The sequence below is a fragment of the Strigops habroptila genome, chromosome 5 (genome assembly GCF_004027225.2).
Source record: "Strigops habroptila isolate Jane chromosome 5, bStrHab1.2.pri, whole genome shotgun sequence".
In the NCBI taxonomy this organism is placed as follows: domain Eukaryota; kingdom Metazoa; phylum Chordata; class Aves; order Psittaciformes; family Psittacidae; genus Strigops; species Strigops habroptila.
The window spans coordinates 20,098,721-20,116,114 of NC_044281.2; the positions used below are offsets into that span (position 1 = coordinate 20,098,721).

Consider the following 17,394-nt stretch of genomic DNA (forward strand, 5'->3'; position numbering starts at 1 on the left):
AGCTTGCTATTGGAAAGCATAGAAACATATCAGCTAACATCAGATGTTACTCCAAAGGACGCTGTGCCATACTGTAAGAACAAAAAAACCTACCCAAGGACTCTAGTTCAAGGCATCTGATTACAGTCAGCAATAGCTCTAAATTTGGTATGCAACAAAACTTCTGTTTCTATTGTTCTTGGATTAGAAAAGGAAAATAATAATGATGAGGACTCCAGCTGTGTAAGGAAGTTACAGAAAAGACTGTTAGACTTGTGAGGCTTTATGAAGCTCAATACTTCCTCAATATACAGCAAAGCAAAGAGGGAACATCCTTCTCATGCCAAGGTTTAATTCTGAGGTATGTGACACTGGTTTTACAAAGGTAAATCAAAAACAGTCTGAGAAACGGTGGGCTCCCGGCTTAACAAGGCAGAAGGATTTTACGTTCCAAGCAGCTAAGAAACAGCTCACAGTGTGAAGAGAAGTATTTGGGGTCTGTCTTCAACATAGACTTTTGATACAATAGATGATGAGGAGATGTGCAGTAGTGGGGCAAAGACAAATACTTAAGTGATAAAGATGAGACAGGACAACAGGTCTTAGATAAGGCTTCCACTTGAATTAATCCTTTGAGACATTATGATGAGCAGTTAGATGCAACTACTATTCCAAACAGTGATCAGACACACTACTGCTAAAAGCAGTTATGTAGCTGTTGAAACAGACTTCGGCTCCAGCCTGCTGATGATATGGCTAAAGTTTGCATATGCTGGTAGCAAACGCATAGAAATGAAACATCAGTAGTACAGAAGGACTGGAGTAGTACAGAATTGTTTTCCACATTGACTGTACCTGATACCAGGAGCAAAGGCTATCACCTGGAATATAGCACACGCAGCAGTTTATACAAGTGTATAACCTACAGTTAATCTACAATTATCACCCTGAACATCAATTTTAAAAGCCAAGTATGAATCATATGCAGACAGATTTCATGACTCATTGCTGCAACTGATCTAACTGCTAGTGCTGATCCTGCCTGCCATTAAGAAGTCTGGCATTCTCTCTTGGATCCATTCCTCTGGAGGGGAGCCCTTTCATGATCCGCACTAGAGAGCCGAGCTAAAAACATTTAAATGAGAATTTAAGTATTAAACAAATAAATGTGCTATTTTGTCACACAAAGGATAAAATACCAGGAATTTATTGCTGTATGTATGCTTAATCCATTAATTTGTCTTACAGTAGTCATGAAGTGCTAAATTGTGTGCCACATTTAGCATTTCCTGTGTTCCCTTCCAAATGCCATTTTACAGTGGGCATATGAAACAACACAGCAGCAGTCACAAAACATGGCTTGAGCACCTCTCAAGAGCTTAAAAATAAAGATTTGTGTACAAGCTGAATAACGAGATGTCAATTAATGGGTCACTCAGCAACTTTAATAGAAACATCTTTAGGTGGAAGTTTTGCGATGTTAAAATGTACAACTCGGACTAAACATTCTCATCCCCACTGTAGTAACAAGACACTTGCAAAGAACAAGAAGTATGGTACGTAAATGTCACACGCAAGAACCGCTTCATTTCTATCAGAAGCAAAAATTGCTGATTATAAGCAAGGACAGGCCTAGCAGGCTAAAGCCGTCAGCCTATATTAAAAACATATACCTCCGAGTTTGGCAGTGGAATTCTATGTACCACCTTGACTTGGTTTTTGGTTACATACAAGTACTCTTCCTCCCCTCCCACCACACGCACTTTATAAACCCCCTTTTATTTTTATTATACCTCCATATTATTTACAGGACTCCTAAGATTAAGTACAAACTAGTATGAAATTAATGATAGCTTGCTCTTCAAATATGTATCCAATGGCTGCATAAATACCAAGCCAATCCAACAGAGTGACCTGGAATTATGATTCAGAAGCTTCTGTATCTGTGACTCCAGATGTTTTCTCATTAACTGTAGAGGATTCACTTGATCTGTCAACAATAGTTGCCTTAGAAGTTGGGGTAGTACTATCCAAGGTGAGCGTCGAGGTCTGTTCTACATTTACAGTAGTGCCAGGGTTGATGGAAAAGCTTCCGGCTTGAGTAATGGAGGGAAGCAAATCTGTAGGCACTGTAGATGCCTCTGTGACCAAAGGAAGCAGAGGAACACATTTGGGTGGCATTGATAGAGGTGTTATTTCCATTAGATTCAGCGGTGGCAAGGAGGGAAGGGATGGCAAACCTAAGGAAAAAATAGGGGGGAAAAAAGGGAAAAAAAAGGCAGTGTGAGCTGCTGCATACCACAGACAGAGCTGGAGAGATTCTCCATCTGCTTAACATTTTTATCACCTCTAATCTCCTATTTACTCCTGGAGAGGAGGAAGCTTTTTGAACTTACTGTGAGCATGACATATGTGCAGCACTGACTCAGCAAGCTAGTTTCAAGCCTGATACTTCTCAAATTTCAGAATTGAAGATCAGAATAAACTCAAGTTTGCTTCTACCTCCCCCAAGGATTGGGTATTTATTGCATTAATACTGATGACTAGATTTTTCTGGCATTCAATGAAACTGCCAGAAACAAGAAGTTAACAAGAACCTTATTCTATATGAGCCTCCAATTTCTTTTTGTTTGCTTCATGTGCACCTTCAGCAGTTTTGTTTAACTCAAAACCATAAATCTAGTATTAGTTCATACTGCTGGCATTCAGTAAGGGTGCTTCGATCACCTCACCTAGCAAACAAGGAAACATCTCACAATTTCTTCTACCCATAAAACTATATACTTCATTCTTGGCACAATCCCTTTTGAGATCATAAATCAGGTAATATAAGGTGAAACAACTAAGTATAGACACAGGTTTATAATTAGCTTATCTAAAGACATATTCCTTGTCTACCTAATGGGGCACTACTGCAAACTCTCATCTCATTAAATTCATCTTCTTCAGGACTCCACCAGATGACTGGCTCTAACTGACAGCATCAAGGACCATCAAGGACAGACCCACTATTACAGCGTTTCAGTTTGCAGAAGGACATACCAGGCTGCACGATTTCTGGGACAATGTGTGGTGCAGGTAAATTAAGTTTGGACAGATCAGTCAGGTTGGGAAGTCCTGCTGGTAATGGCATCAGACCTAAGAGAAGAGCAAAAAAGTTACAGCTGAAAACTTAGAATCATTTTTTTTCCTATCTGTTTCTGAGATCTTACTGAAAATTTACATTGCTTTACATCTTGATGAATGCAAGTTCACCCAAGTTTCAACTTTTAGGTATCTGTTTTCACTGTGCAACTTACAGCAGAAAGTCTGTACTAGCAAATACATAACCCCAACTTCTCAGCTTTTCTGAGGAAAATAGAATCTTATATTAAGTAATTAGTAGGTTTGTATTCCAAGTTCAGCTTTAACAAAGGTAGTTATTTCACCACAGCACTGTACAGAAGCCCTCCATTCCTAATTTGCACAGCAGATGATAATCATAGGATGAAATACATAGTATTACTGGTCTCTAATATCGATTACTATTTCTTTTCTACTTAGTTCATAACTGGAATTAAAAACACAAAAATATCTAGAAAAGGCAAGACAACGTAACTTTGAAAGTCAGGACGGACTGAGAAGAGAAACATATAATGAACACAACATGCAGCCTGCCATCACTGTGTTTCCTGTGGAACATCTTTCCCCTCCTGAATTTCCTGTCTTACAAAAGCTGCATTTGTGGAACACGGGCTCTATTCTTACTTTGTGTTTAGCTCAGAGAAGGCTATTTCTAAAATAAACCGTTGATACTACTGTAATAAGACAGAGAGGAAAAAAGTCTTAAAGCAAGGCCACAGTAAAGAGATTGATTAAAAACCAGTCATCTTTACCTACCTGTGAATTCATTAGGCACAAAGGCTGACATAATTGACTCAAAGAGCTTTCAGCTCAGCTACAAGGAACTTTGGATTGAACTTTTTTTTTTTTAAATCTGAAAACAGATGAACTTCATACAAATACAGTCAAATTTTAACCTATATATTTAATATTTAAAATTTCACTATATGGCCATGCAAACTGAAAAAAAATATTCTGATAGCTCTCAAAAAAGCAAGGAGAGCATTCACAGAACAAGGTGAAAGGAAAATTTGTATTGGCAGATTTTGGGGAAAGGGTGGGTAAGGGGCTGGGGAAGAAGAGAACCTTAACAGGAGCTGAACTTCTTAAGTTGTTACCTATTTTCTCTAAACAGTATAAGATTAAAGTTCTTTGCCCTTTTGCATGCCCTTCACTCTACTACACATTTTCTTCTATGTTAGAGAGCATTCCTCCAAGTGTGATTTAAAACTCTTGGACACATCTTTATACACTTGTCTTATAGCACACAGAACAATTCCTTCAGTGTCTGGAGTGCATGACTGAGTCCTGTACCAGTACACCAATTACACAGCAAAATCTTAGACAATCCTCATGTTTCCCACTGTGAATTATTCTGGAATACTCGTGCTTGAAACGTTCATCATTATCAGGAAATAACGCACACCACTTTGTGGACAGAGTCCTACTTTTGTATACCAGTTTAAATCACTAAATAATTCAGAAACAGTAGCTGCAACACACACATCTTTGTTGTTAGCCCTCTATTTATACTAGGAGGAATGACCAAGCTAAGCATTAAAAACGAATTTCCTAAACTGGAGGTTTTATGGGTGAAAGGAATGCAGAAAGGCAAGCTAGGCCTTCTCAGATCTTTCTTCAGCCATGATGTCCCAGTGCAAAGGACAAACTGGAAACTCTGAAGTTATCTCCAAAAGTGTTTTGCAACATACGATTTATGAACTGTGGAAAGTAACAATATATCAACTCCAGAAATGTTGCAAACAGCAAGGCTAATACCTTCCTGAGAAATTTTGAACTGCATCTATTGTGTAGGGGACCCTAAAGGGGAAATGATTGTAAACTTTGTTGCCATCTCAGTCCTCCGTGCTACAGACATGCTGTGCACACACTCTAACAAAACTAACAAAACCCAAATCCTAACATTGTAGAGGTGGTATAGATATCTTTAACATGACGTGTAAGTTGTATGAAGTTATACCCTCTTGCCCCCCAAAAGCAGTGGAAAAAACAGCTCTCTTCACTTGCTTCCTTAAGAATTTTGTTTCAAAGATGTTTTAAAAACTTCTCCCTACTCACCCGGTAACGTTGTCGCTGGGTTAACCGGTGGCACAGAGGTGAGGGACTGACTGACTTGTGGTGGTAATAATGGAACTGTTGGAACACCTGGTGGCATACACAGGAAAACAACATTAATTTTAAGCATACAACACTTCAGCTCCCTTCCTGAAGGGGTACAAATAAATAACTGCTTACAGGAGAACTACTATTTGCCTTAACCATAAAACGGTAATGAAGAAAAATAGTATTCTAAATACTACGCATCATGTTTCTGATAGAAGTTGTTTGCAATTGTTTTGTGAGCAAGTAGGGCACAATTACAGTACTCCATCCTTTCCTGTTGAGAAGTTTGGGGAAGAGAACATTTTATTCTTTCTTCTGCCTTCTATTAAGTTGGCAGAAACATCTGTGAATGCAAAAAAAGTCAAAACCCCCACATATTTCAGAAGTCAGTTACTTCCATACTAACCTGTACTGAGAACGTTACTGACAGTAGTTGAGGGTGAACTAATAGAAAGTCCTGAAAGACTCTGTTCAAGTCCTGCTGACCCAGGGGGTAATGTGGCTGTGGGATTAACTGATGACAGCTGAACCTTATTGAAAGGAAAATAGGAAAGTTACACCATTAGGGTTTGCTTCCACAAGAACCAGCAGAAGCAGAAAAGCAATATAACATCATAATCTATTTTTACCAAGGCAAAGAAGTGACTACAACTTACCTCTGTGAAGCCATCTTTGAGAGGACTGAGAGACGCACTAGGCAACTGCCCTGGGAGAGAAATTTTCTTTCCCTCTTCAAATGGGCGTGTAGGTATCCTATGCAAATATCCATAACCAATGCCACAGCCTAGGCTTTTAAAATGTGAACATTTATAAGTCAGTAAAGCGACTTTACAACTACAGACTTCATAGCAAGCAATGAAGTTGACTCAAGACACCAACAAGTTTCAAGACAAGTTCTGTACAACTTTACCCTTCCCCCCCAATGTTGTCTCATTTTCTATAGAGAAATAATCAACATGAGACAATGGAAAGGAAATTCTGTAGCTTTTAGCAATAAACATTTAGCAGAAAATAAATTTAATTGTCATTTAAATCAAGCAACTACATCAGATACACAGCTTGAAATTCAACTCACAGTTGTCATTTGCAGTCCTCTCTTCTGGCTACTGTGCAATACTTTAATAATATACTAGAGCGTAATGACTATTCAAAGCCTAATGCAGAAAGCAACCATTGCAGTAATTTACACCCCCCATTGGTAACCAAATCTGAATTTCAAGTAAACATATAATTGATTATAGCAGAAACACCTTTGATATAACAACACTTTTCCTGCCTTCGTAGAAAACTTAAGCAAGCAGCTTTTAGGCTAGTGCTGTAAGAAAGTCGCCCCGTCTCCCTGTAACATATTGTCTCCTTACCTGCCTTCTCCACCCCAGGCAGAATTTGGAGTAATCACCACCTCCCGACAATTATCTGTGTCTGTGTTGTACACGTAAAGTTTTAATGGCTTTGCTTCATGTGTTTCAATAAGGGAAAAGAGATCTTCAGACTGCAAAAGGGTAAAAATGAATAAGGGCTTTCTTGTCTTTATCATTGACATTAGAATGATCATCTTCCTAGTCCTAACTTTCTGTATCACAACACCGTAACTGCTACATGCTGAAATTGTTGCAGTGCTGCTGTTTAATCCCAAGGGCAACTTTAAAATGTGCTTTGCTAGCGCACCTCAGAAGACATGGCACAATCCAGATTTCAAATCTGCTATTTGCAATATTAATGTTAAGAGTACAAAAAAAAGTTTCTATCTGACTTCAAGAAGATACTTGAGAGCAATTTTTTATTTTCAGAATTGCATTTAAGCACAAAGAGGCATCATGTCAGAGCTCCTTCCTCTCTGCATTAACTTACATCCATTAGCACCGAACAGAGACAGAACTGGGGATGTTTCAAACTGCTCTGGTACAATCATTATTTTATATTTTTCTTAGTTAAAAAAACAAAAAAATAAAAAACAAAAACCCAACCCCCAAACACCACCTTATTTTTATAAACTTACCTCATTCATGACTGTATCTGCTCCAATGATATAGTCACTGTGAGGTCTAAGTCCAGCTAATGCAGCAGGAGAATTAGGTTCCACTTCCTAGTTTTAAGATGGAAAGTTACAAAGCACTATGTAACTGTCAGGGTGTAGCAGAACAGTTAGACACTTCACAGAAGTTTTGAGTCAGACACACAAACTGGTCAAGTTTTCAACATAATTAGTAGTCACTGAACTAATGAAGCAGTGGCTTGATGACAGTCTCTTTTGATACTGTTACAAGGAGCTCCGAGTATTGTACAAACCCACTGGTTTAAGTACAAGATTTGATAATACACTCAACAGACATACAGTCCTAATTCAAAAGTCTTTCCAAACCCAGAATGAGCGAAGAGAAAACAGACCAATTTGACCTTGTGTACCCCTTTGCAAGTTACTCTTCAAGAAAGAGATAAGAAGTTTAACCGTAAGCAACAGTGAGGAGGATATGTGGAAGTCTGTACGTACCAGAACGTGCCATACATTTTCATTGGCCCCGTCAAAGCTGCAGAAACGAATGCTCACGCCCAACAGGCCCTGTCCACCCCACATGTTGCTGGGCGTCACTGACGTTTCTCTCAGCTCCAGTGTTTTGCTACTGTACACCAGCATTTTTACAGGCTTTTCAACGTTTGCTTTCAACAGGTCCTTGAGAGTGTCATTGTCTTTATTCTGTGAATGTTCAAACAAGGACTTGGGTTAGTGTTTATCCCAGCAACCATCCAGTTCTATAGCACCACCTTTGTATTTCAAATGTCCTATAAACACTGTGCATTATCAGAATATGTATCTACAGCTGTTCTATAACAAGCTTCCAGTCCCTTCACAATTCTAGAATACGACTCCAGTAAAAGCCTGGGATTTCACAGTAACAGATCATGCTTTCCAAACATGAGAGCGCTTCAACCTGTGATATAATGCACCCTGCAGCTTTTCAGAGGCTTTCTTGAATCCAGGTGGAAGACCTTATCCACAGCTGTCCTTTTCCACTGCTATGATCATAGTTTGTCATGTCACTACAGCTCTGCTTGAAAACTTGCTCCTATGATTGCTGCCCAGCTAACAGCTTTGACAACAGCTCTTTCAACCGACCTGCTTTGACTGAAATGAGTTTAAAAGTTCTCACACAAGCAGTTTTGCAGACAGAACTAGTGAAGCACTAACACAAGCACTGAGTGGTGAGTCAGTATCAGATGTCTGCAGAGAGCATGTCTGTCTTCTGTCTGCATCCTTATTCTTCAGCTAAATTTTTGATAGAATTTTATATATTCTATACACGTTTAAATAGAACAAATGCATTGATTTACCTATCAAGCTAAGATTCACAGCACATTGTTGATATTCAGAGTTATAAAATAGCAACACACTTACCAATCTTGAACCATTAATGGACACGATAAAATCAAAGAATGGCTCCAGTCCAGCTCTATGCCCCGGAGAGTTTTCTTGTACCTAACAAAGTTACACAAGAATTTAGCAGAAGTGCACCAATGCTGGTTCACAGATTAGAATTATATTTCTACTTCTGCAAACTGCAGCTCTAGAAGCTGGTAATGTCTGTATGTATCACTTTTAAGTGTTCAAATATAACCTTCTGGACCAAAAAAATCCCTCCCTTGAAAGAAAAAGTAGAGAAACATTTTAAAAGAATCAGTAATCTATAAATTATTGAGGAATGACCAACAGTCACCCCCTGGGATGAGCACTGCTTAACAACTGCAGCAGATAAACTGTAGATACTTATTTCAATAAAGGAGATTATGGTCAAAGGACAAGCCTCATGAACTCTAAAAAAGCTGGTTAAAAAGCTGTATCTTTCCACAGAAGTACCAGCATCAGACTTTGATTTTTACCTTCCTTACTAGAGGAAAAGGAGAGTCACATCTGTGTAAGCAGGGGTTATCTCATGATTAAACCTCACCTGTTGACATTCTTGAGACACAGAGGGCACCTGTACAACCAATGATTTATTAACATACCAACAAGCTGCAAGAAAAGGGACTCATGCAATTGTGCAGCTATGGCAGCTCAAATAATTCGACCACTCCACTAGGACATTGCTCCCAGAAGCTTAAAGTATGCTTTTAATTCCAAACGGAGTAACCGAGAGACATTTTGCCAGGGCTGTTTTTTCACGGTTTCAGGCACTGCTGACAGACAAAAGTAACTCCAATATGGCTACTAGATTTCTCCTACAGCCTCTGTAGTAAAGACTATCTTTCTTTATTTGTAAGCTGATTCATTTTACCCACTGGCTTTATCTTTTATATGCTGCATTCATCTTCCAAAAATATCTAAACCCCACCCTTTACAGTGTGGTTTCTTATATTATGTGTTACTCCACCTGGCAGAGACGGTACAAACCTGCTGGTTTGTTCAATACTGGCCTGATTCCGCAGGAATTGAGTTTTCTCAATATGACTCATCTAGAACAAAATATTCTAATATGGAAAAACCCCAAACTTCATTAATACTAAAACTATCCTCTTAAGAGTCTATTTATCTCTGCCCAACACATTTACAAAATCAGAGCTTGGAAACTCAGATTTCTTGTGGGTAGCTTTCTGTAACAGATGCCAGAAGCTGGAACATTAGTGTCACATAATCTACACATTCATTAAAGAAAAATTATCTGGAATCAATAGTTCCAGAGACACATCACACACACAGATTGCTGTCCAAGACTTGCTAAGCAGCAAAAAGTATGAAACCAACCTTATCCCAAAGGAATAAAAAAATCACTGAGGCAGCAATAACATCCCCAAACTCCACATTCATAATTTCTGACTAGAATTTGAAGTGTCTGTAGAAATAATATCCTACAACTGGGGGTACAGATATTCTCCCTCTCTGCCAAGTATTAACTGTACAGAACCACCACTGTCAATCACCAAAAGAACTTGCAGTCCTGCTAACTAGATCCAAACTACTGCCTTCGTGTCACTTAATTCGTTGGTTCAAGATGCCTCTCATCAAGAATAACTAGAGATCAGACAGCAAGCTGAGCACCAGGCAGTAGGGTAAAAACACAAGCTAAGCACCATGCAGCAGACCCTCTGACACCAGCAGCATAGAAACTCGCAGGCACATTGTGTTTGTTGCTTTGACATTAGTGGACTGTCCCCTGAGCTCATTTTTAACTTTAAATAATGTAGAGCTACCTCAGAACAGCCTCCACAGACAGAAATTTTAGCTTATTAGAAAAGCCACAGAGAGGCTAAAATACACTATATGAATTATACTTCTCAAATTTTGCTTACTAAGTTGAGTACTCGAGGCCTTCCTGCCAAAGATAAGTTAACCAGTTTCACAAAAGGAGAATTCAAAAACTCTGTTTTCCTATGGACATGCTCCATAATTGCATTCTCGGGCTTGAAGTTTCTCTTGTAATTAAGTAATACAAAACATCCTCTCCTCTGACGTGTTTTTTCTAGTAGCAAATGTAGAATAAGCTCGTGCTGTTTGTTGCTCTTCCTTCAGTTTAGGGAGGTGATGTGAAAATACTTTAACAGCCTCTCTTATTCCACCGCTTGTGGCATGTGACATACAAGAACTCACATTCTGTGTTTTTCAATAAGCCTTCCATAAAGGCTTTATACCAAAATGAAATCAGCAGATGGTTTCAGAATTATTGAGAAAACAAGAATTTTAAAGACAGAACATGTCCTTCTAAACCTCATCATAAAAAAAAAAAAAAAAAAAAAGAAAATCAGTAAACCAGCAAACTGATACATTTATTCAGATTACACATCAGATTTTTAGGATGTATGTCATGGCCCTGAAATTACGAAAAGCCAGACTTCACTCAGCCAGTAGAACAGCTGCAAAAGCAGTCCTGACATGATTCACTCTTTATTCAGAGATTATCCTCCATTTCTAAATGAGCTTCTTAAAAAAAAAACCCAAACGACAAAATCCCTATGCAATATCCCTCCCCCATGGCCTCTGATAAGTTACACTCTGAACACTGTGACCAGTTTTCAATAAGGTCATCTTTTAAAAAGAGAAGGAGCACCTATGATAAGTGAGACTTACATACATTCAGCATCCATCAATGTCAAGCTCCAACCTGACACCTGGGATGTACAGATTTGGTATTTTAAGTAAATTATTTATAGTCTGCCCCAAACTGATGAAGGGACTGTGAGACTTTCCAAGTTCCAAACAATTAGTTTGCAGAAAGTACCTTCAGATGTTGAGCTCCTTCCCCCAAATCCATCACAATCCTGAACATCTCTGCACGGTTTGTTTCTAAGTGGGCATGTAAAAACTACCAGGAAGCTGTATCTAAAAGAAATCAAGCTCTTAAGAGTTGTATCAATAACACATGCACCTCAGAAGCATGTAGTTGCATCCCTTCTGTCACCACAGTTCCTCATGCTGCCATGCACAGGTTCAGTCACAAAAAGCTTCCTATTTCTCTCGCTTTTTTGGCCCAGCATCACCGATGGAAAAGCATTTTTATGCCTGGCAGTCCCAGAAATTCAGAACAGAAGTTCTGAATTTGCTCCACATGAAAAGTCTCCTCCTTAAAGAACAGACATACTCAGCCCTGCACTAAAATCACACTAGCCCCATATTGCTTTTATGTCACACAACCTTATTTTCAGCCAGCTACCTACACACTTCATCACCACAGCAGTGCCAAATGCCCTACATGGAGCTCTGCTCAAAGCTCTGGGGCCATGGTTCTCTTCCAGGTACTACAGCAACAAAGGAGAATCAGAGACCTAAGGACATACAAGTGCACAAACCTCACTAATGATGGAAATAAAGATTTCATGTATATGTACACACACTGTGGACCCCATGAGCAATCTGTCTTTGCGCAGCCTTGCTGTATGCCCCAAGCAGGTATTCAGTAACTTGCCTTTGTAATTGAATGAGGACTGTGAAATAATCAAGTAATACCATTTACAACAGATGCCGCTGCAGGCATGGCAGCTTGGAAAGCCTAATTCTCCCAAAGCCAGCTGTTATTTCAGACATATAAGTTACAGACACCTGTGGGTAAATGCCATGACTTTCTAACAGTAGAGAAAAAACAGCAGAACAGGCAGAGAAGCTGTGGAACTGCCACCACTGGAGCTTTTTAAGAGCATGCGAAGACAACCTCTATCAGGAACACTGAATGTCAGAAGGCAGAAAAGGGCTGGATGACTCTTCCAGCCTCGTACAATGCTGCAGGACTTATTCCTCACCGAGATGACAGCAGGGCTGCTGAGCACACAGATTAAACACAAACTATTTCACTTTTAATTCACCGTCAAGAATTAAACAGGGAAAAGGTTTCAAAGTCAAGACACTAATTTTAATCTGCATTACTAAAAAGACTTGTCAGTAAATACATAAAGTTTCTCTTTGCTGAACACTTTTCCCAACACTATCACTCTATGCCTACACAGTATATGTTGTACATTACACATTATAATAAGGCGACTCAGCAACACAACGGTCACAAATTTAAGCCCCGACCAAGCAGTGTTACCATGAATGGAATTAGGCACAGAAACCCTGATTTTCAGAGGCAGATGAAGGCTCTTACCACTTTCAAGAGTCAGACAACTTACACAAGTGTCCACTTAAACTTTCAGAAGCTTAGCTTCAAGCACTAAATACACAGCTTTCAAGGAGCAGAAGCTCCAAAGCTTCCTCCCCACCCCCAAGGAACGATTCCTAATATTTACTTAAGTACCAACGAAATGCTGAAAGAAGTTTTTCTGTAGTTCTTTCACTCACTGTAATTGGTAATAAAACTTCATTATGTACCACGTATAAGCAATTTCTGTTGGGTCCAACAATCTATTTTATTTCTGCCAGCTATTTTAACATATTACATGGCATAACTGTATTGAATTTCCTTACGAAACACCAGGTTTTCAAGAGAAAAAGCTTTATAAGCTTTTTGCAAGAAAATAGATTGCCTATATGAGCATCTTTTGTAGCGAGGGGCCCGCAACTGAACACAGTATTTGAGGTGCAGCTTCACCAGCGTGGAAAACAGGGAGATGATCGCTGCCCTGGCCCTGCTGGCCACACTATTTCTGACACAGGCCAGGATGCTGTTAGCCTTCTTGGCCACTGGGCACAAGCTGGCTCATGGTCAGTGGCCAACAATCAGCACCCCCAGGTCCCTTTCTGACGGGCAGCTTTCCAGCCACTCTTCCCTGTAGGTCGCATGGGGTTGTTCTGACATCATCTATTAGTTGAAGAAATCGTTAAGTCATTACAACAGCCAGGGTAAACTGCAGTAGCTTTGCACTACCGAACAGGAAGGTCATTTAAACTTTTCCTTTCTGTTTTGAAGAGAGAAACAAATGCATACTGAGCAATACCTAGAGTCAGACAGCTGCCCTAACCAGACGCACAACTTCTGTTAAAGGAAGCTTAGAGAGGAGAAAAAACAAACAATGGAGAAAATTCCTAGAGGTAAACAGCACTGCATACTACTGGCCTGGGAGGTACTAGTTAAAAGGAAGACTTATGAGTGCATTACATGAATCAGTAAATGGAATCCTAAGAGCAAAAGCAGATATGAATAAAAATGCATTGCAAAGAATTGTTTCAAATAAATGACTGATTATTAGTTCTTCCTGTGAGGAGACCAGGGCAACGAAAGAGTTTGTAACTTTCTTTTTATTTAAATAATAAGAAAAGGGGCTACATTTCAATGTCTAGAAACCCCAACAGAGCAACCCACAGCAACTTTTCCTGCCAAGTATACACATGATTAAATAATTTTCCTTCAACACCAGTTCAGTCCTGAAGTGTTCCTATTTCCTGTAACAAGTGCACTGATAATAAAGTCCACAATAAAAGCAGTATTACACTGAATAATAGCAGGAGCAGCCAAAAAGATTTAAGTAATCTGCAAAAATCATGTCAAAACTTACTGATGGTATTGCTGTATATATTTCTTCTTCTGTTTGAAGTGAGCAGAGCAAGAGACTTGCTACCAGTTTTATAGGGAGGCAGCGCGTACAGTTTAAAAGTCCCACTATAAGAAACCTGTGACTTGCAACAGTCTCAGTTTGCACATCCCTCTGGCAACTTGCACTCAGCTGCTACCATCATTCTGAACACCTTTAACTTAACTCATTTGTTTCATGGCCTTTTAACACATGCTTTTAGTTACCTGCCCTACCCAAACAAATTCTTCCAATAATTGACATTTCTCTAGTTTTCCAACAGCTAACAAAATCTTTAAAACACCCACTATATGGTATTTACAGAAGTTTGGCATTATCAAAGAAATCTGACCTTATCTGAATTAGTTCTGTAACACTGAAAGACTACCAATGGTTTCCTTTACCATTCTTGTTTATCTGAATAAAATACTAAGTTCAGAAGTAAAGTCTGCTTGAGAAGAAATTAGAAGAAAATCGTGGTATTGCTTGACTCCAACTTCTACCCAAGGTTGGTCCACACGGACAGAGCATTAGTGCAGAGCTCCTCTAACTATGTGAGCCAAGCAAACAGTCTGTCACAAACTTACTACAGAAATCCAACTGGAAAATTAAACTTGTTAAAACTAGAGAGGAGAACTCTGGCCACTTGTATGCCACGTGCATTTCAACAGAAGCATTCCAAATGATAACTGTGAAGCTTCATAATTTTTCTCTACTCTGAATCTATGCTCCCAACTCCATATAAGCACAGGCCTGATTCCTGTTAGACTGGGACGCATGATGCATTTTAAGATGCCTGTCCACAGGAAAAAAAAAAGTAAAATTGCTCATTGTTGTCGCATGTGAAGATAACAGCAAGGTAAGGCAGGGAAAGAGAGAGACATCAGTCTAAGACAGGCAGATCCTTTCCTGCACTTATTGTAGATACAGCTGTCCTCTCAGAAATCTACTTCCTTAATGTGCACCTACCAACTACATTAACAAAGACTGGCAATCAAACACTGCCACTTCAAGCCATAGCAAAAACATTATAACCAAAAGGAGCTTAAATGAAAACAGAAGGTGCCAGATTCAAACAAGATTACAAGAAAAAACAAGCAGATTATACGTCATAGGAGATATGCATCTCAATTTACTAATATGCTTTAATCAAACAGTAAGAACTGACCAATCCAGCATAATTGATATTCTAACTGCAGAGCACTCACTGATTTTACAACCCTCAAAAGCCGGAAGCACATGATACTTACTCTACAGTACGCTAAAAAAAGTCTGCCACTTTCACCAAACCACAAGTGTTTTTTTATGGGGAAAGGAATACAAAAAGGACTGTTACGCATTAGTAACATTGGACTGTTAAATATTAGTAACATTATAAGAGAGAAAAAAAGACCACCATGACTTCAGCCTATATGTAAGTTTCAACAGATGAATGTTTGGATTTGATCAGAAGATCAATGTTTGGTTCTCAAAAGCATTATGGCAGCATTTTCTAACACTTGAAAGATGACCTCCACTCTTTTTTCACCACCATATTCTACACATAGTTGTAGCTCACTGCTAGCAAGCTCGACATGTGAGCTCATGTGTTCTTGCACATGTCTAAAACATGGGGATAGTTCTGCACAAAGAGCTGATCTGAGAAGGTTTGATGCCAACAACCTGGCCCAGCCCAGCGCTCACAGTAAAGGTACTCCGTGCTTGAGCCACAGTGGCAAGAGTGCGATGGTGTGGGCAAGGCTATTAGTAATTCCCGCAAAGTTACTCTATCACCCAGCACAGCAGATTCAAGGACACAACCCAGGTACCCTTCCCCTCACTGACCGCCAAAGCCATGCTGAAGAACAGGCTTCCAAAAGGCTACTCACGAGACCTTTAACGCAGCCTGGCAAAGTATTTTGTTGCGCACAAAACTGAACGTTTGTGGCCAGGGTGCGAGCAAACCCTACGTAACTATGAAAATAGGTTAAAAACACCTATGAAGGCATCTCTGGCAGGTGTGATGCCTGTCGTTTAAATACCTTGATCTAACCCCCCTGCAACTACCGTCGAGCGGTGAAACAGTTACAGACCATGATGCAACGACCAAAATAGAGCCTGACGTGTCACCCGGGCCAGGCACGGGAGGGCTGCGTTCGGACGGGTCAAGCCCGTGTGCTCGCAGCCTGTTCTCTGGAGCGGCAGCCTTGCCCCCGAGGGGTACCCCGAAGCAGCACCAGCTCCCGCGCACCGGCCCGGTTACAACCCGAAGCGCAGGCGGCGCAACCCCCGGCACGGTCCGGGCCGCCCAGACCTCTGCGGCCGGGGAGAGACGGCTCGGAGCCCGCCACGGCTGCCGCCGCGGGCCGGCCCGGGCGCAGGCCGCGGGCAGCTCCGCGCGGCGGTGGCAGCGCGGGGCCAAGCCGTCCCGACGGGCCGCCCGCGAGCCCCGCTGCTCCGGGAACGGGAGGCGGCAGCACGGGCGGACCCCGGCGCGGGTCTCACCGCCGCCACGGGCCGCGGCGCAGGCCCGGCCACGGGCGCCAGGAGGCCTGGACGCCGCCGCTGCCCGAGCGCCTTCTCCAAGCCGGGGGAGAGCGGTGGCACCGCCCGGCTTGGGAAGCCCTTCGGGCCGCTCGAGCGCGGACCCACGGAAAGGGAGGCCGCCGCGCCCAAGGGCCAACACCGGCCCAACGACCACAGCGGCGCACGCCCGCCTCCCCACCGCCCTTACCCGCAGGACGTGGTAGCCCTCGGTGCCCCCGCCGGGGATCTCGACGCTCTGCGAGGCGCCCATGGCTCGGGGCGGGCGGCGGCGGCGGCGGAGCTGCTCCCGCACAAAGCCCCGCGCTCCGGGGACGTGGCACTCGCGCCCGCCCTGCTCCCTCCCCTCTCCCGCCCGGCTCGGGAGGGGCGGGCGAAGGCCGCGCGCGGGGCATGCCGGGAGGCCGCGCCGCAGCGCCCCCTGCCGAGCACCCCCACCGCCGGCAGGAAGCGGAAGCCGCGCGGCGGCGGCACTAGCGCTGCCCTCGCCGGCTCAGCCCCGCCCGGGGGAGGTGGAGGCACTACGGTGGCCGCCGTGGACCACGGGCCCCCAGTTCGCCTCTGCCGCGGCGGTGCCCCCTCGCGGCTGAAGGCGGAAGCGAGCCTGTGCGCGCCCGCGCTGGGGAGCAGCGGCGGTGCTGGATAGGAACAGCTAATGGACGTGTGTTAGCGTTAATTACATTAATAGTAAACAATAATGTTATTTAATAATAATTTAATTATATTGTAGTAAGC

At 41.8% G+C, this 17,394-nt stretch overlaps 1 protein-coding gene across 2 annotated transcripts; it reads right to left on the reverse strand.

Moving 5' to 3' along the window:
- Positions 1-1,170: 1,170 nt before the first annotated feature.
- GORASP2 (golgi reassembly stacking protein 2) lies at positions 1,171-17,125 on the reverse strand. Of its 2 annotated transcripts, none has more exons than XM_030488801.1 (10): positions 16,850-17,125; positions 8,600-8,680; positions 7,697-7,900; positions 7,205-7,291; positions 6,567-6,697; positions 5,862-5,994; positions 5,612-5,735; positions 5,161-5,247; positions 3,022-3,117; positions 1,171-2,219 (listed from the first exon to the last, which is right to left on the reverse strand). In XM_030488801.1, exons 1-10 carry the CDS (start codon positions 16,910-16,912, stop codon positions 1,900-1,902), a joined length of 1,326 nt encoding a protein of 441 aa, XP_030344661.1. In that variant the 5' UTR covers positions 16,913-17,125; the 3' UTR covers positions 1,171-1,899. The 2 variants fall into 2 exon arrangements, with proteins under 2 accessions (XP_030344661.1, XP_030344663.1); XM_030488803.1 differs by lacking the exon at positions 16,850-17,125 and adding an exon at positions 9,082-10,874.
- Between the last annotated feature and the right edge of the window lie 269 nt (positions 17,126-17,394).